This window comes from Gadus chalcogrammus, chromosome 1 (genome assembly GCF_026213295.1).
Source record: "Gadus chalcogrammus isolate NIFS_2021 chromosome 1, NIFS_Gcha_1.0, whole genome shotgun sequence".
Taxonomy (NCBI): Eukaryota; Metazoa; Chordata; class Actinopteri; order Gadiformes; family Gadidae; genus Gadus; species Gadus chalcogrammus.
Window position 1 is genome coordinate 13,134,340 of NC_079412.1, and position 18,750 is coordinate 13,153,089.

General features: G+C 45.7%; 2 protein-coding genes across 3 annotated transcripts in view; one reads left to right on the forward strand and one right to left on the reverse strand.

Annotated features, from left to right (window-relative positions):
* On the forward strand, nt 1-11,985 carry si:ch211-117c9.2 (solute carrier family 26 member 6). 2 transcript variants are annotated; one of them, XM_056590400.1, is made up of 19 exons: nt 1-335; nt 1,918-2,057; nt 2,723-2,833; nt 3,365-3,543; nt 4,335-4,499; nt 4,690-4,842; nt 5,081-5,163; nt 5,794-5,941; nt 7,123-7,236; nt 7,492-7,569; nt 7,802-7,897; nt 8,147-8,253; nt 8,356-8,425; nt 8,625-8,717; nt 8,902-9,015; nt 9,130-9,423; nt 9,921-9,975; nt 10,378-10,508; nt 10,622-11,985. In XM_056590400.1, the coding sequence occupies exons 1-19, from the start codon at nt 202-204 to the stop codon at nt 10,646-10,648; spliced, it is 2,292 nt and encodes a 763-aa protein (XP_056446375.1). In that variant the 5' UTR covers nt 1-201; the 3' UTR covers nt 10,649-11,985. The 2 variants fall into 2 exon arrangements, with proteins under 2 accessions (XP_056446375.1, XP_056446366.1); XM_056590391.1 differs by lacking the exon at nt 10,622-11,985 and having other exon boundaries at nt 10,378-10,571.
* si:ch211-117c9.5 (sodium- and chloride-dependent creatine transporter 1) overlaps nt 11,660-18,750 on the reverse strand; it is an 18,546-nt gene continuing 11,455 nt past the window's right edge. The window contains exons 8-14 of the mRNA XM_056590412.1: nt 17,557-17,681; nt 16,764-16,876; nt 15,311-15,451; nt 14,732-14,834; nt 14,436-14,536; nt 13,939-14,109; nt 11,660-13,256 (exon numbers count right to left, since the gene is read on the reverse strand). Of these exons, the coding sequence (XP_056446387.1) occupies nt 13,128-13,256; nt 13,939-14,109; nt 14,436-14,536; nt 14,732-14,834; nt 15,311-15,451; nt 16,764-16,876; nt 17,557-17,681 (883 nt within the window). The 3' untranslated portion in view covers nt 11,660-13,127. The remainder of the gene's footprint in view (nt 13,257-13,938; nt 14,110-14,435; nt 14,537-14,731; nt 14,835-15,310; nt 15,452-16,763; nt 16,877-17,556; nt 17,682-18,750) is intronic.

The following is an 18,750-nucleotide window of genomic DNA, read 5'->3' on the forward strand; positions in this document are numbered from 1 at the left end:
AAGTAGGACCAGAGGGAAAGTCCACATCCACAGTCCAAAACGCCCAGCAGCACAACCAGGAATACAGAACATCTATATATTTTAGTTGTTGATGTGCTAAAGTCGACATTGAAATTGATTCGATTCGGAAAATAAACCCACTGCCAACAATTTGAAGTTAGAGATTCAAGAAGATAGAGAAAGCACAAAAAAATCATTAAAATGGGAGTCCCTTCGTCCGGGGAGTTTTGTGTTCAGCGGAAGGTCCTGGCCGACTCGGCCCTGGATGAGTTGGGCCGCAGAAGGACGCACTCCACCAAGCCTCCCCTGGCCCAGCGGGTCAAGGACTCTCTGAGGTAGGTCCTGGACAATGATCCAGATGCAGGGGAACCGTGCACACACGGGAAGAGAAAGCGTCGACTGTGGACTCTGATGCTTAACTTATAATAAGGCAAAGATTCGTGCTATTGTGAGTAAATGTATCCTAAACCAAACTCATACTGAAAAAGATTGGTGATTTTGCGACGATGACAAAACAGTACTTTTTACAATTTATATTAGTGGAACACTGTGCCATTTTTAATTTCTCCATCTGTCCCGAGCACAATGTAATAGAATGAGCTATGAATAGTCCTAGAATGTATTTCTTATGATTCACATTTTATTTCATTATAATACAAAACCTTCAAATGCAAAAATCCTGCATGTAAATACAGGATAAAAACAAAACAAAACCTTAAACACAGAAATATAATTTTGGCATAGGTCCATCCTTTTCATGCATTATTTGTGGTATATTTCATAAACAGATAACATTTAAGACATTGAACAAATACCACTGAAGACATTTCCACTTGCTTTAAGATAATGCAGCCTCTGTAATTTAACACTGTATCACATATGAATTAGAAAGCCATGATAATGTTATCATTATTGTTGCAATGGGATGTATGATAATGGTGAACACAATAACTCCTCATTGACACCCTTTCAGCCTTGGGTGAATGTCAAGGTTTGCAAAGCTTGAGCAGAAAACCACAATCAGACGATGATGCACTTCCTTCACATCCTATTCCAATGTTCATAACATTCATCGTCAATAAACCTTCCTAAAAGTATATATTTTAATTAGTACACGCATTGCTGTGTCATGTGATTCCCAGTAGCGCCTCATCCTGATTTTTCAGTTAGGTATACATAGAGGTGTCAAGCTTTAGTGTACCATTTGTTCTGAGGTCCACCAATGTTTAATCTGCCATACCCTCTCTAAACCTTCCTCCACGTTGTAAATCTGTCTTTTCAGCACATTTTTATGTTCCTTTTTTTGCATTGTGTACTAGTTTATTGCATAAAAAAAGAGGCTTTAGTGGGGCCTAGCGCTGCTCCTATGCAAGCGTCACATTGTTATAGCTCAGCGGCCCCTCTCTGCCCAGCCCACATGGGAACTCCTCATGCGGGGACAGCTGATAAACCATTGAGATGCGTTTAACTACTAATACTAAGACCCCCCTCTCCAGCAGGATCCTTGTGGTAGCGACACACTGACCGACTGAGAGGACGGAGCACCGGGCTCCTTCTCAATGTTTCTTCCTGGATGAATAAGGGAGTTTTTCTCTGCCTCGGTTGGCCTTGGGTTAGGCTGTCGTATAGCGTGGGCTGCGAAGCCCTTTGAGAGTGTTACTGTGATAAGGGGCTGTGCAAATAAAATAGACCCTGATTGACTGACTGACCTGATAGCCAGAGAACGTTTACGCTGAGTTAGAAAGTACGATCACAAGGGGTTTTGTGAATCATCCAAAGGAGATTTAGAAGTTGACATTCTGCATACTGATAAAAAAAACAGCGTGAATGTACTTTTAATCACTAAACCTGGATTGAATTGCCTCCTAATCAGAGTCTTCCTGCTCTTCCTCCTCTTCTTCTACCTCTGGGAGTCAGATGTTCAGTGCCCGGGCTGAAAAGGGCGGTGTTGAAATGGGTGCCAGTGCTCTCCTGGCTGCCTCAGTACTCCATCAGGGAGAACGCAGTGGGGGACATAGTCTCCGGCCTGAGTGTGGGCATCATGCATCTACCACAAGGTGTGTGTGTGTGTGTGTGTGTGTGGTGTTGTGTGTGTGTGTTGTGTGTGGTGTGTGTGTGTGTGTGTGGGTGTGGTGTGTGTGTGGTTGTGTGTGTGTGTGTGTGTGTGTGTGTGTGTGTGTGTGTGTGTGTGTGTGTGTGTGTGTGTGCGCGCGTGCGTGTGTGAAGAAATTAGGACATGCAATATGAAATTAACCCACACTTAAAATTATTAAATTATTGTATTCATTGAGCACCCAAAACTACTTGTTCAAAAAGTATGTACCACTTTGATAACATGCGTGTGTGTGTGTGCGTACCTGCGGTTATGCGCGCATGTGCTTATGTGTGGGACTGTGTGGGAATGTGTGTGTGTGTGTTTGCATGTGAATTGTGTGTTTTGTGAATGCTTTGTGTACATCTTAACATAAGATGTAAACCTGTGTACTCACAGAACACACTGAGAAACAACGACAGCCTGTCATTTGTTTTTATGTTTCATCTAACAGCAGATGCTCGTCTCAAAGTTGTGTATTTTCGTGACCTAGCCTACTTTTTTAACATATGATGTACGTGTGTGCATGTGCGTGTGTGGGTGCACTTGCATGTGCGTGCGTGCATCCATGTGCGTGTGTGCATGTGTGTGTATGTTTGCAGTACTTAAAAGATGTTATGCCCGCATCAGGTATGGCCTATGCCCTTCTGGCCTCCTTGACTCCAGTGTTTGGTCTGTACACCTCCCTCTTTCCTGTGATGATCTACTTCATCTTTGGGACCTCCAGACACATATCTATCGGTAAGAAACCCAGGGGAGAATGTTCTGGATTGAGCCTTTAGATCCCAATGGTGCCGTAGAAGGCCGTTTCTTAACAGAACAAACTTTGTTATTTACATATAATAAATCTCCCTTTCTTCTTTTGTATGTTTTATTTTATGTTTCCTGATTGACACTATTGTCCTCATGATAATAACACGAAATACAATTATCAACATCATACAACGTCATTTTTGACTTTTTCATGTCAGTACTGAGATTGAGCCATGTATCAAATTCCTATGTAAAATCCTGGTGGAGAGCTGACGCTCATCAGATTCTCCCATTCATTCATGCGTGTATTGGTGTGTGTGTGTGTGTGTGTGTGTGTGTGTGTGTGTGTGGTGTGTGTGTGTGTGTGGTGTGTGTGTGTGTGTGTGGTGTGTTGTGTGATGATGGTGTGTGTGTGTGTGTCTGTGTGTGTGTGTGTGTGTGTGTTTGATTGTGTCTGTCCATGTGTACATTCATGGTGGTGCACGTACTGTATGAATGCTTGAATGTGCGTGTGTCTAGGTACATTTGCGGTGGTCAGCATCATGGTTGGCAGCGTGACAGAGAAGTTCGGCCCAGACAGTAACTTTTTGGTGGGGGGGAACGGGACCAACGGCACCGCTGTGGTGGACATTGACGCGCGAGATGCCTACAGAGTCCAGATATCATGCGCCCTGACCGCAGTGGTGGGAGTCCTACAGGTACACCTACGGTTTTTATGTGCGCATACCTCTCTTTCATCGCTATCCAAACTGTTAAAGCTAGGGTAGGCAATTTATTTGATACCCCTTTTTTGTCCTAATTATTGTTTTTCTCCTGACAGCATTCAATAAATAAATAGAATAAATGAATAATAATAATGAAGAAATTCTGTATCTGTGGCTTTTGCAGGCCTGCCCAATTATTTATTTCGGCCCGAATGAAATGATTGGATGGCCTAGTTAGCTGTCTGTTTACCTACCTACCAGCATACCTGCAGGCACTCGGCCAGAGCACTCTGCCCAAGCTTCTGTGTTTGGGGGGAGTTGCTTTGGAAGGCGGCCAGAAGAGAAGGGGGGGATATTTTCTGTTGGATACTTTCAAAATCGAATCTGCTTGATGGTTACTCCAAATTGACTACTCCAGCTTTAAGCTACATTTCCCTTGTCAAATACATTGGATTCAATTCTAAATATTCTCTATCTCAATTAATCCCAAAGGGCCAATTTTTTTCAGGCACTTTGGTAAATGGAAAGATAGGAAGACTATTATAGTGTAGATATTGTAGATATCCCAATATATACAACCAATCATACACATTTAAGACAATAAAAGCATCAAGTTAACATGATAGGCCAGGCAAGGCCTTCCTCATACTGTGCACAGTGTGTTCCGACAAAAGCAAGTACATTTTCAATATATTTGCTGTGTAAGTAAATACAACTATATGTATAATAATTGTGTCTTCATTGTGACTGGGAGTCCATGCAACATGTCGTGTGTCTTTCTCCAGATCCTGTTTGGTCTAGTGAGGTTTGGCTTTGTGGTCACCTATCTGTCGGAGCCTCTGGTGCGTGGCTACACGACCGCCGTGGCCGTTCAGGTGCTGCTGTCCCAGCTGAAATACGTTGTAGGGGTTCACACGACACGCTTCACCGGACCTCTCTCACAGGTTTACGTGAGTGTGTTTCATATTGTGCTCTATTCCTCCACACATTTCTACGTGCCTCGTCTGAACCATTACACATGAGATAGAAATGTAACTTTGGAATGAACATTTTGAAAAAAAACAAAGTCATAGAAAACCAACATGTCTCTGTGTATTAACACACAGTTCATTCATTTATTTTCCTTGTTTCCCCTCATAGACGTTAATTGACCTCTGCTCATTGCTACCGAAGACAAACATTGCGACGCTGGTGATTAGTATTGTGGCACTTTTTGTCCTCATTCTGGTCAAGGAACTGAATACCTACTACCGGAAGAAGCTACCTATGTCCATTCCCATAGAACTGATAGTTGTACGTTTTCATTTTCTGCCTTACTTCTTGTATATTTGCTAACATATGTATAACCACCAGGGGACGCCATAAGTCTTATAGTTGTTTAAGCCTAAATGAGATGGAAATGTATTGAGGTAATGACATCATAGGATGTTTTGGCTTTTGATGCTTGCATTCCTAAAAAAACACATTTAATTAATTTATACAATATGTATGTATATGACATGATAGCTTTCTTGTGGTATTTATTTCACAGCTCATAGTAGCAACAATCATCTCATATTTTGCTAAATTCAGAACTCATTATGGAGTGGATGTGGTTGGAGCAATACCCAGTGGGTAAGTAGACCTAAATTGTTTATGTATATTATTTAATGTATCTGATATAGTCCATTCAGGGACCAACTGTAAAGCTAAAAGAGTTATGACAACACACAACAGAAATATACAGAATTGAAAAGTGAGATTTTCAAAGCAATAGAATATGATAACGAGATTATTTGTTTGTACCATAGGGGAAGAAATAGAGAAAGAAAAATTGACGTTTTTCTCTTTGCAGAGAAAGAAAAGAATAATTCAAATCACATGTATTTTTTACCGCAACCCACTTGGCTTTTTGTTTGCAGGGCAGGGCCTCAAAACAAAACATTTCCAAAGGTCTATTCATAAAAACAGGGTAAACTTAAGTATCACTGTGAATGCTACGTGGGTAATGTGAATTTAATTTCAAAACCCTGCTTGCTCTACTGTGCTCAGTGCCCAGGGAGTTAACTCACCGGCACATAACTTTACCACACAAAGACACTACTTATCAGGCCAAAGTCAGTTTAATCTCTGGGGAAAATAAATCCCTTCAGGCATTCATAACTTTCCAATAATTCGGTACAAAAGCATGCCGTCTGCAGTGAGACATCTATCACGTGTCAATGCTAACAAATTCCTCTCGTCTCTCCGATCCCCGCCCCCCAGGCTGAAGGCTCCTCGAGTCCCAGACGGCAACTTATTTATATTGGTGTTTCCCGATGCATTTGCTATCGTGATCGTAGCTTACGCCATTAGCATCTCCATCAGCAAGACTATGGCCCTTAAGCATGGCTACAAGGTGGATAGCAATCAGGTACGGCTGGGTCAGACCTAATTAAACTCACGCATACCATTCCTGACGCATGCATACTGATGTAAAGATACGTTGTTGGAGGCTCTGTGTATTTCACAGTGTGCTACGGTGTGTTCTGTTAAAAACTACAACAATAGCAACAACGACAAACACAACAATTCACTGTGTAACCTACCCCTCCAGTTCAAGAGGAGACACAGAGTCATTTTTGGAATTCTACACTCTGTGCTCCGTCACACTCAGGCGTCACTGTAACCATAGCACCCGAAGTGTGTTTATTGTTTACCTCCAGACAATCAGCGTAGACTAGAGGAGGCTAGAGATGGATTCATTTTTAGAGTCTCTGTGTATCCCTTCTCTCTCTCTCCCTCTCTCTCTCTCTCTCTCTCTCTCTCTCTCTCTCTCTCTCTCTCTCTCTCTCTCTCTCTCTCTCTCTCTCTCTCTCTCTCGCTGTGTCATGAGCAGGCCAAGTAATCGTCTTCTTCCACATGCCTCCATGTGTTAATTCTCCAGGCTAGTACTGGCCTAATATTAGACCCTGTTCTCTTCCATGTGTCAAAAGCTTTTCTCATGCCGGCCCTATTTGTTCCCCTCTATTGCTCTTGTCGTGTCTGTGTACATCTACCGAGATGGTGGTGATCTGGAGAACGGATGTGCACTGGGAATACTGAAAGCTTTTGCAGAAGCGACCTCAACTAAATGTTTAATGTGCAACAATCTTTGCCATGTCTACATTTAATATGTCTGCGTCTGTAGCGAGGGGGTTCAGGGAGGAGATGTAGCAGGCCTGTGAGGTTTTAATTAAACAGATAGTACTTTTTAATTGCCATGGATTATGTGGTCGGACATTTACCCAAGTTTTCTTTGAAACTGTATCAAGAAACCCTCATTATTCTTACTTTTTTCTTCTTATGGTATTACTTATCCATAATTTAATTACTAAGCCACGAGAGGCCGTGGTTAACAGTGATTTTCGAAATAGCTAGGAGGTGCTGTTAGTTCGAAAAGCAAGCTCAAATGAACATGACACCGTGGCTTTCTATACAACAAGCAGAAGCCATTATTGAACACAAGCTTAAAGGGGCTTGTTTTTTTTAAATAGTCAGACTTAGAAAGCACCCTATTTTGGCAACATGTTAAATATTTAACGCGGCTCATGTAGTTCTGTGGTGTTTCCAAAGGAGCTGGTAGCCCTGGGCCTGTCCAACGTGTTCGGGGCTTTCTTCCAGTGTTACGTTGTGACGGCTTCTCTGTCCCGTAGCCTCGTCCAGGAGAGCGCAGGAGGCAAGACCCAAGTAATACACACACACACACACACACACACACACACACACACACACACACACACACACACACACACACACACACACACACACACACACACACACACACACACACACACACACACACACACACGGGGGTTAATCTCACAACAAATAATCATGTTTTGGGGATATACTGTCTCTTACGACATGTGACCTGAGAATCACTTATCTAAATAGTATGAATAATGCGGGAATCATCATTCTGATAATTGTATGTTTGCTCAGGTCGCAGGAGTCGTGTCTTCCATTATTGTGCTGATCACCATTCTGAAAATTGGCTCTCTGTTTGCAGAGCTCCCCAAGGTAACTTCCTTCACCCCATTTCTCGAGAGGCAGGGAGTCTACACAGTAGAGGGATCCCTCTTCTGTGGAAGAACTCTGCCTCTCGCATCTCCATCAAAGCTCTTTTTGGTAGAATACATAAGATGTAATCATATGTGTGATTGTGTGTGTGTGTGTGTGTGTGTGTGTGTGTGTGTGTGTGTGTGTGTATGTGTGTGTGTGTGTGTGTGTGTGTGTGTGCTTTGCCACGCAGGCAATCCTAGCCACCATCGTTTTTGTGAATTTGAAAGGAATGTTTAAGCAGTTCAACGATATACCTCTGCTCTGGAAGAGCAACAAGATGGATCTGGTATGGCTACATTACACGTCCTCCAGTCCTCTCCAACAGTCCATCCAACACTTTTTGCCCAATCCTCCCATATGCACATTTTCCGTATTTGTATGGCCTTAAATGTGTATTCTGTATTCTATGTTCTTGAGCTGAGTAACTGAAACACACGCAAATTCCCCCCTTCATTGATCCCCAATGGGATCAATGTTTACTTCATGGGATCAATGAAGTAAACTGATTCTGACACCGATCCCACCCTGCCCCCAGATGATCTGGTCGGTCACCTGGGTGGCCACCATCCTGCTCAACCTAGACATCGGTCTGGCCGTGGCCGTGGTCTTCTCCATGCTGACGGTCATCTTCAGGATCCAGCTGTGAGTGCACACAGCACCTTTCCAGGGAACTCAACAATGTATGGCACAGAGGCGCTGTTAAAGTCCCTGTGTTACATCTCCTTGAAAACCTGTCTCTCATAGCCCCCGCTACTCCATCCTGGGTCACGTGCCGGGCACGGAGCTGTACGTGGACATGGACGCTTATGAGGAGGTAAGGAGTCCGCTCATCTCAGGTGAATGGTGCCTCCGTACGACAGCCGAGCGTTCTGTAAAGAAATGTGACATAATGTAACTCTGTGAATAGTTGAATGAGTGGATCCATGAATCTGTGAGGGGAAGTGAGGAGATCAACGCTAGAGCTATGTTTTGAGTCCCTGATCACCGCTTGTGCTGCCGTTGTGTCTGTGCAGGCCAAACTGATTCCAGGAGTGACAATCTTCCGTTCTTCGGCTACAATCTGCTACACCAATGCAGAGATGTATTTGGAGGCGCTGCAAGAAAAGGTTTGTGTGTGTGTGCGCAAGCTTATGTAGGTGTTTGTGTTTATGGAACGTGTAACTTATGAGTGTGTGTGTGTGTCTGTGTGTGGGCATATCTCATTAAAAGGATAAAATAAATTCCTTATTTGTATCCTTAATTGCTTTCACTTGCTGTGTCATGCCCTCACCGCATCCTGCCGGCTTTCAGAGTGGGATCAACATCATAGAGCAGCTGACAGAGAAGAAAAAGCTAGAAAACAAACTGAAACGTCAACAGGAGAAGGAGAAAAAGAAAGCTAAAAAGGCAGCAAAGAAACTACAGGTACAACCCTGCATGCAACGCACGTTTGTTGAAAGTAAACACAATCGCTATGAAAGTATGAGTCATGACTTAATGAATGAGTTCCCTCCGTGCCTCTCTCCAACCGAAAACCAGGTTGACGTCAACAGTGAACAAAATCCTTCAGTGAAGAAAAAAGGCAAAAAACACCAGACAGTTCTTGTCAGCCCAACGGAGGTGGGCCCAGTCTACGGCGGTTTTGACGGACAGGTGAACTCGGCCTATCAGATGGAACCGGAGGTTTCAGACGCATGTCCAGCGGATGATGATGACAGCGCCAGGGAGAACGGGGGAGTGAAGACCGAGGAACGGCATCGCACGCACAGCGTTATCTTGGACCTCTCCACCACCAGCTTTGTGGACACAGTCACAGCCAAGACACTAAACAATGTATGACGTTTTCTATTTGATGTTTAATATTGGTCTGCTGTTTCCACACACACACACACACAGACACACATGACTTGTTCTTTGTCAACGTGTAGGAAGAAACGGATATCTCAAATATGAGACTTTAACTGTGCATAGGTGCATGTATCCCGGCAACATTTGAGTTCCGATATTCCTACTCACCTAGATGACTGCTTCAAAGATACGGATTTGATACAAAAATATTGAACTTAGCATAAGAGGGTGCTGGAGGAGATCTCCACTGAAATGGAGGTCTTTACGGGTCACTTTGGCCTTGACATAGCTTCTACTTTGATGAGAAACCTTTGGTGAGAAAGAGTCTTACCAGGTCCTATACGTTGTACCTGAATTGTTAAATGAGCTCCTGTCCTATGTGCAAACACCAAGTGTGCACACATATTGTATGTAAGTGATATGAGTCCAAGACGGAAGATGAGGTACTCACATGGTCACATTTCTTCAACATTTATGTGCAGATATTCAGAGACTTTGGAGAGATAGATGTGAGTGTCTATATTGCTGGCTGTCAAGGTGAGCTCAAACCAGACATCACACAAGATCATCCATGTCCTTTTATGCAAACACAAACACACACCCACACGTATATACACACACACACACACACACACACACACACACACACACACACACACACACACACACACACACACACACACACACACACACACACACACACACACACACACACACACACACACACACAAACAAGGGCTCAGGCAATACATGAGGGCCAAATCCTGATCTTGTACAGCCAGACCCAAACATGGGTAACCCTCACATTTCCCTATAATCAAAGCACTACCACAGCAGTCCTCTTTCCCTTTTTGTGAATCAGTCTTCCTGTTTGTGTGTGTGTGTGTTTGTGTGTGTGTGTGTCTTGCATGTTGTCCCTGTTGGACGACTCTCCACCAGTTTGCATTGTGCAGCAACTAAAGAGGGCGGGCATCTTCAGCGAGTCCATCCTACTCAACAACCTGTTTGTCACCGTCCACGACGCTGTCCTTCACACTCTGGAACGCCAGGCACAAAAGAACGTCAGCCAGGTGGGGACCCCTTTGCTGAAAGGGCCCTCCAGTGTGTTTCTTATTCATTCATAAAAGCAAAACATACACCAGTGTGTTTCCCCTGAGTTTCTTTCCATTCATGTGTTCATCAGGAACTGTCCTGCATCACCAAGATGTGACCAACAGGGGTCAGGCTCGTCCCGCCGGACACTCCCACTCCTCCTCCGCCTCTGATCCACTGGCATCTGCTTTGATACAGCATTGGTCGCTCTTGACTCCGCCCCCCCCTCCCCCCCTCACTGTGGGGGAGAATGAACCACCGTGACATGGTGGTTGGTTGCTATGGAGACAGCCAGAGCGGTTGCTTAGGAAACTGGCTTTTTATGATAGTCTAATGAGATAGCCAGCCATACGTCACTGCAGCCCCCCCCCCCCTCTATCTCTCCCCCTCCCTCCCTCCCTGTCTTGTGCACACGCTCTGTTGTGTTTCTGAGGCAGGGAATGGGACTGTTGGAGAATGTGGCGCAATGTTAATAGGATTCTGTATTTATAGCCTCTGATAGAGTAAAGAGACTGTGAGAGGCTAAAGCAGAGACCGCAGTCAAAGCTATTGTCGACCCGGTGTCAACATGCAACGTCACCTGTGTTTGTCTGTCAATGTACAATGCGCTGTCTTTGAAGTCTTAGTATATTGGCAACTGTTACTTTTTGTGAATAGCATTTTCTAGAATAGTTAACCTCATTCCTTCTCCAAAATGTTCACATCGTGCAATTCTTAGTTTCTGTTTCAAAACTACCCTCCAACAGAGCTGCACAGAGCAGGGTAATATCAGTGGTGTGTGGCTGATACCAGCATAGCCGGACATCCTTCTGTTATATTTAAGGGGTTAAGCACTCAGAATACATTTAGCTTCTACCGCTCTATAACTCTGTATATTAGTGGTGTATTTTACAGCTATCACAGTATTAGTGATATTTCTTACGCCTCTGGAAATTAGATTCTCACCATGAACAGAGGTCTTCTAAATCTCCATGATAAAGAATGATAAAACCATTCATTAACAAAGCCATTTGTGTAATGTTGTTTTCATAATCTTGTAATAAGTCTATTATTCTTCATAAGCCAAAAATTCTCCCATATTAGCTGTTGAAGAGCTGATTGTATTTCTATGTGTATTTTCAATGTAGATAGATTAGTGTTTATGTGGATAGTGATAGGTAATCATTGCTATTGATATATATCAATATCCATAACAAAAAGCAAAGATATAATCGCAGTGCGATTATATCTTTTAAAAGATTTAGTGTGATTATCGTACTACATTTTTTATCATATAATATATTAATAAAATGTGTCTAGTATCTAAGCTTCTACAACTACAAGAGATCTTCAGGATACCAAGTTTATATCAATGATGGGGTGCCTGTAACTGAAGAGCCAATAAAAAGGAACCAACCACATCATTTCCATCTCATCATGTCGCATCATTTATTGCTTCTTCCTCGGAATAGGATCATTCTGGGCCACAGTCATAGCTCTGCTATCCTCAGTCCAATCTGACATGTTGTATCATCTCAATGTGGAAAGACCCCTCCAGCCCCCGCGCCCCACAGACTTGTTAAACACTGATGATTCATATCCTCCTACAATACAAAGGGACACTTGAGTATATTTTCAATTTTTTTTGTTTAGAAGTGGAGTTCGTTTTTTGTACAGCTACAATGATAAGAATGCCACGGGTAAAAAAAAAACGAAAGATGAGTCAGAGTCCAGTTTGACTGGACAGTAGGAGGAGACGTGCCACTTTTAATCAACACGTACGCAGTCGGACGCACTTTGTAAGCACAAGGTACAACACTGGTGCACACGTAAACACTGCAGATGCAGCCCTTACACGCCTCACACACAGACGCCTCACACACACACACACACACACACACACACACACACACACACACACACACACACACACACACACACACACACACACACACACACACACACACACACACACACACACACACACACACACACTTTTAATGTTAAACACTTAGGTCTTTCATGGGATTAGTTTGACTACATGGTTTAATTTGTCTTTTATCTTCCACATGCATCCAGCACCAGGCGGGCCTCTGTCGGGTCGGGATGGATGATGTTGTCGTTTTGGCGGCAGCGGCGGCGAGCTAGGGGGCAACGGATGTAAGGCGAGAGGCGGGATGCTCACATTGCAGCGGCAATAATCGGACGACGACACGTCAAACACTCACAGGACGAGACGGGGACGAGACGGCACTAGAAGGCGGGGGGTGCAAAGAGCGGGCGGAATGAAGAGCAGCGAGGTAGTGTGACTGGAGAGAGCAGAGCGTGAGGAGGGACATTACACCTGTTGGATTCTCTCTGTCTGTCTGTCTGTCCGTCTGGCGCACAGTCTGGCTGTGGAGGACAGTTCTTCTGCCATCTGGTCTTTGGTCCAATACTTATTTTTTCTTTTCTTCTTCCTTCGTTGTGGGACTGTGGAAGGGGGGGGGGGCGGGGATGATTGATTGGATTGCTCCTGGCGCCCGATGGACCTCTGTGGGTTTCTGCGTTGTGAGAGGGACTATACTGGGGGTGGAGGGGCTGGGGGCATGATGCTTGTTTGGGTTGGAGGCTGATGTTTAGATGACACTTTCGAAGTGCAGCGAGCTCTTGGCGCCTGCAGGGGGCAGCAGTTTTGCCTCGGACTCAGGGGCCAGGTACTCCATGTGGTGTCGGCCCCACACCGGGGTGGTCAGGTGCTGCCACCGCTGAGGGAAGAGACCACAAGCCAGTCAGCCATGTTATTATTACTCTGGAGAGGGTTGAGGAAGAAGGAGGAGCTAATGGAAGCACGTATGGTTTAAAATTCAGTTTTTCGATTAACCACACTTGACTCTCCTAGTCACACATGTCAAGTCTTTTGACCAATGACGATGATTAAGGATGCTGAATATCCGATTGCCTGAAACCCTAATACTCCCTGCAGTAGAGTGGAAGAGAACTTGTGTCCAGGGTCTAGGGTCTTCCACGTCCTGCTAAATGGATGTCTGGCGATCATACGAGTCGCTGAGTTTATTCATAGTCGCAGGGTTCCTATTAGTAAAACTCTGCCGTTTTCTTCACTCTGCGGGTGTCCTTGCGCAGCACACCAGAGGCTGGCTGAGACCTTGCGTCAGTGGCCTTCATCGTGGCTGTGTGATTATGAATGGACTGACCAGAAAAACGGCCTTCTGTTTTTTTTCTCACCATATCGAACGCTGGCAGACAGTGAATGTGAATGCTACGCACACTGCGGCGCCGTCTGAATGAAGCCAACACAACACGACACAGAGACAGAGAGACACAGAGACAGAGAGACAGAGAGAGAGAGAGACAGAGAGAGACGGACAGACAGACAGACAGACAGACAGACAGACGGACGGAAGGACAGACACACAGACAGAATCTGACCTCCCGGAAGGATCCTTTGCAGCGCAGCAGCTTGTAGGCGACGGTGACGGGGATGCAGAGCATGGAGGACAGCGCCAGGCACCAGCCCAGCGCCTCGCCCCACCAGGGGTACGTGTACGCCGTGTTGTAGGTCAGACGCTTGTAGTTCACCACGTGGAACAGGAACACTGCCTGCGGGGGCGTCCCAAAGTGTGAGAGGTGGACCATCGGAAAATGTAAACGGGCTTTTGTTTTGACTGAGATGAATTATCAGGCAGCTGGTAACGCCCCACTCAACAGAGTGTGGTACAGTGGAGAGCAGGGAAGGGTCGTTCGTGAGCAGGTAGGAGCCAGGCGTCCGGCTCCACCATGCCGACACACTCTTTCAAACCTCCCGACGACTGGCCTGTCCTGCCCCTTTTGTACGTCAATGTATCTATATCTGCGTTGTTGTGTTAGGTGCACATATACATGTGTGTATCTGTGTGTGTGTGTGTGTATGTGTGTGTCAGACTTACCACACAGACGAGAGGGGTGATGTAAGACCAGCACCACTTCATGTAGGGCAGGGGGCGATAGCCGATCATTCGGGCCACGTCGTCCATGAAGCGGTCGGCACCTGGGGGGGGGGGGGGGGGGGGGGGGGGGGGGGGTGGGGGGAAGGGGGGGGGGAAGAGAGAAGAGAGAGAGACAGAGACAGACAGACAGACAGACAGACAGACAGACAGACAGAGAGAGAAAGACTGATAAGGACAGCTGTTCTGTTGATGAAGGTGGTATGTGGGTGTTAGTGTGCATGTGTTGGGGGTCTTACCGTACACCCAGGCCACCACCACACACTCCCAGAAGGCCTGCCACAGGAGGGTGATGCCACTGGCCGAGTAGTAGTCAAACAGCTGGAACACATACATACCTCCCTGCACACACACACACACACACACACACACACACACACACACACACCACACACACACACACACACACACACACACACACACACACACACACACACACACACACACACACACGCACACACACACACACATCGTCATCACTTTTAATCCTTTTAATATTTCACGGGTGACCCATTTCCCAGTCTGGTTCCTGGCTGTCGTACCTTCCTATGCCTCCTCCCTCTCTACCATAAGCATCCCCGTCCCTTTCTCACTCTTCTGCTCAGAATATATCAATAACATTCAAGATATAAACATGGACTTCTCATTTCCAGGCATAAGGACCTTCCTCTTCCTGGCTTTAAAAGCCGTTACAGTTTCATGTTAGGCCAAATGTGGCAGTTGGGTGTGTTGAAATACTGTGGTCTGTTGAGATAGGCTTTGTTCGCTGCAATGATCACTAAAACACGTCTGTAGCAGTGGGGGGACCTCTGCGTTACCTCCGTGACCATGGACATGTCGATGAGGAAGCAGGTGAAGCAACAGACGGCCACCACCACCTCTCGTCGCACAGAGCCCAGCGCCGACTTGGGGGGCAGCATGTCTATGATGCCTGTTATCAAGCCCTCCACCCCGACGAACTGAGAGAGAGAGAGAGAGAGAGAGAGAGAGAGAGAGAGAGAGGAGAGACAGAGAGAGAGAGAGAGAGAGACGAGGAGCGGGGGAGCGGGGGATCAGGGAATAGAGAGAGGAAGAGAGGTAGCGATTGACAGATGAATGGGGGAGGGGAAGGACAGAGTGAGACAAAGTGGGAAGGACAGCAAAATAGAAGAGAGAGAGCGAGACACAGGAGAGAGAATGTACAAGATAATAATCATTCAGCTGTTTCCAGATCTTTCCTACGAATGAAAGAACAGTCCCTTGTGGTGGTGGTGGGAGAGTGCAGGGAGGGCGATGGGCCGAAGACAAGTGGAGGCTTGGAAAGTGAGTGAGAGAGAATGAGCGAGTTGACACAACAGAAGACACACAGCCTCTGTTGGGAGACAGACAGAGGCTCATTGACAAATCCATGGCTTACACAACAATGGATGGCACACCGGATACCACACACACAGACACACGCGCACGCACACACATATACAGACAGACAAGACACACACACGCGTACCAAGCAATGAGTTATTAAAAATTGGTCACTGAGACAACCAATTGTTTGCGTATGAATATCACAAAGAAAAAAACTGACGCTAGCTAGTGTGTCTGTTCTTAACAAAAGTGACCAAGTATGGTATTGAAATTGTTGGTTAATACAACCAATTGGTTGTATCATGACCCTACGGACTTCAGTTGGGGTTTCATTCCGTCTGTGCACAGCACCTTCTCAACGAGCAGGTGTGCGCCTGCAGCAGAGGGGGGATGCCCAATAAGTTTTGTAACAGGCCTCGGCAAGTGGGGGGGGCCGGGGGACAGCCTAAGGTTGCTGCGCTCACTGTTTTTGGGGCGAGAACCTAGAACAGGAGCCTTGAGTAGGTACTAGAGGGGACAGTGTTCTTATAGCAGCTCAATGGTGTTTTCTTAATGAGTCCGTCCTACGGAGATATCCTAAAACGCAGATAAGGAAAACGGAGGGGAAAAGATAGTTTGTCGCCTCGTTACATACAGTCCTTCTCGGGGTATGTTTAAAAAGCGCGCAGGGGCTTATGCGCTAGCTCGACTCGTTCTTTTCTTATTTTTTGCTGGAGTTCTGTGGCAGAAGTAGCGCCACTTATGTGCCTGGAATGTGTACTACAGCGTTTCCTCAGCTCGATGCTGTTTCGCAATGAATCCGTCTTTACGGAGATTTCCCTAAACCACATCAAAGGAAAACTGATCTTTTTCGCCCGTGTGGACGGGGCCTAAGTCAATGGAAGGTGGGAATACAAAATGAAAGACTTGTGAGTGTTTGTGTTTTACCTGGCTGTCCAGTCCCAGCACGAGCAGCATGAAGAAGAAAAGCGCTGCCCAGACTGGAGCCATGGGCATCAAGGTGACAGCCTTAGGATAAGCGATGAAGGCCAAACCCGGACCTGCAGAATAAGTTGAATGAAGTTAAAGGAACTATGTGTAAGAAATCTGAAATTCCTTCTCACTACTGACACCTCTGGCCTGTAAGTGAACTACAGCCTTCAAGTGCTCATGCATACAAAGCACTCGATTGCGAGCACTGTGGGCTGGGTCAATAACAATCATAAACTAAATCCGTTAGTCATTTATTATTATCATCATTATTCGCAATTTGGCGTTACTTCCATCCATTTTCCAAACAAATCCACTAGAGATCAGCCGACATGCTGTTCTTGGCAAGAGAGAGTCTGGGATTTGCTTCCGTTGGCACCTTCCATTGAATGACAGTATTACATTGTGAGGAACAGCAGCACAACCTTTGTACATGTGACGGGAATATACTTTAAATTACTGTCAAAATATGTCCAATGTGTTCCAAAGAGTCACTTAACCAAAACGAGACCGCACAACAAGCTTGTAGTTGAACTAGAAACACACAGTTAATTGAGCACTTCTTTCGGTCCTGTGATTATAAATCGACCTCCCATTGAAATGCGCCGCAATTCAATGGAAGCGTCTTACAGAAAGCAGACACTGACCCAGCTCCCCTTCTGGCCACACAATGATGAACTGAAACTTATAAACTTGTCTGAGTCTGGGAAATGCCGGTTTTCCCTTTAGGGTGGTTGGGTGGTGTTCTTACCGCTCTCTGCAACCTTGCTGATGTCCACTCCTTGTTCTGCAGCCATGAAGCCCAGTACGGAAAACACCACAAAGCCAGCAAAGAAACTGGTCCCGCTGTTGATGAAAGCCAGCACAAATGCATCCCTATCGAGAGAGAGAGAGAGAGAGAGAGAGAGAGAGAGAGAGAGAGAGAGAGAGAGATAATGTAATGGAGTTATTACAGTAAGCTTTTAGAAGATGTTATTGACATTAGGGGAGACAGGAGCATTCACAATAGGAGAAGTTGACGGGCGTTGGGGTAATATATGGACGAGGGAGATCAATACGGTAGTCATTTATTGTGTGTGTGTGTGTGTGTGTGTGTGTGTGTGTGTGTGTGTGTGTGTGTGTGTGTGTGTGTGTGTGTGTGTATGTGTATGTGTGTGTGTGTGCAGATCAGGTGAAGAGTAGTCACGAACGCTGGCAGGACTAGCCTTCAAGTGGGTGGGTAGGTGTGGTGGGGTGGGGGGGGGTTGGATGAGGAAAGACAGCACTCTATTCAATGGCTCTCCTACTGAAGGGTCGGGCCTAAATGCACAAAAAACTGGAAAGTCATGGCTCAGTTATTTGAACACACACACATGAGTGTGACTCATGGGGCAATATCACGCCTGTGTCACAGTCTTTATCCTCACACCCCTTTTCGTGGAAAAAATAAAGTATTTGGGGCATTACCGGCCAAGAATAGGGCTTGTTATTTGGGTTGTGCATAAACATCAGCCTGACCTGAATAGTTCCAGCAACGCAGTGCAGCAGTAGCAGTGGCCGATGCAGCAGCACCAGCAGTAGCTGTCTTAGGCTTTAACTCAACAGAGTGAATTGTAAGGCTCCATTAGTGACAGGCTAGACCTTTAGTGACACTGAATGAGTCACTGAGTGAGACAATGGAGGACTCGGACCGATCTCCACAGTGGTCAATAGAGCTGGAGGGAGACCAGGATACCGCAGTGGGAGTAGCACGGTGAAAGAGAGAGGGAGAGGGAGAGAGAGGGGCCAATCGTCCTCTAACTTCCTATTTCGGGCAAAAAGAGAAGAATCTTTCTGGGCTCACTAGTTTGGCTGAGGACCAGGCTAAGGTGGTTTGATGTATCAACTGAAATAAAAAGCTGTGATATTCTACTGAAGCTACCAAACAGCTGTAGCATGTTAGGGTCCAACTGTTTACATACCTCTT

What these genes read in the sequence shown, in the direction of transcription:
- si:ch211-117c9.2 (XM_056590391.1), top strand. Translation starts at nt 202, where the DNA reads ATGGGAGTCCCTTCGTCCGGGGAGTTTTGTGTTCAGCGGAAGGTCCTG. An exon ending in TGTTTGCAGAGCTCCCCAAG is followed by an intron (nt 7,570 to 7,801) that starts GTAACTTCCTTC and finishes TTTGCCACGCAG; the next exon opens with GCAATCCTAGCCACCATCGT. An exon ending in CAGCCAAGACACTAAACAAT is followed by an intron (nt 9,424 to 9,920) that starts GTATGACGTTTT and finishes ATTTATGTGCAG; the next exon opens with ATATTCAGAGACTTTGGAGA.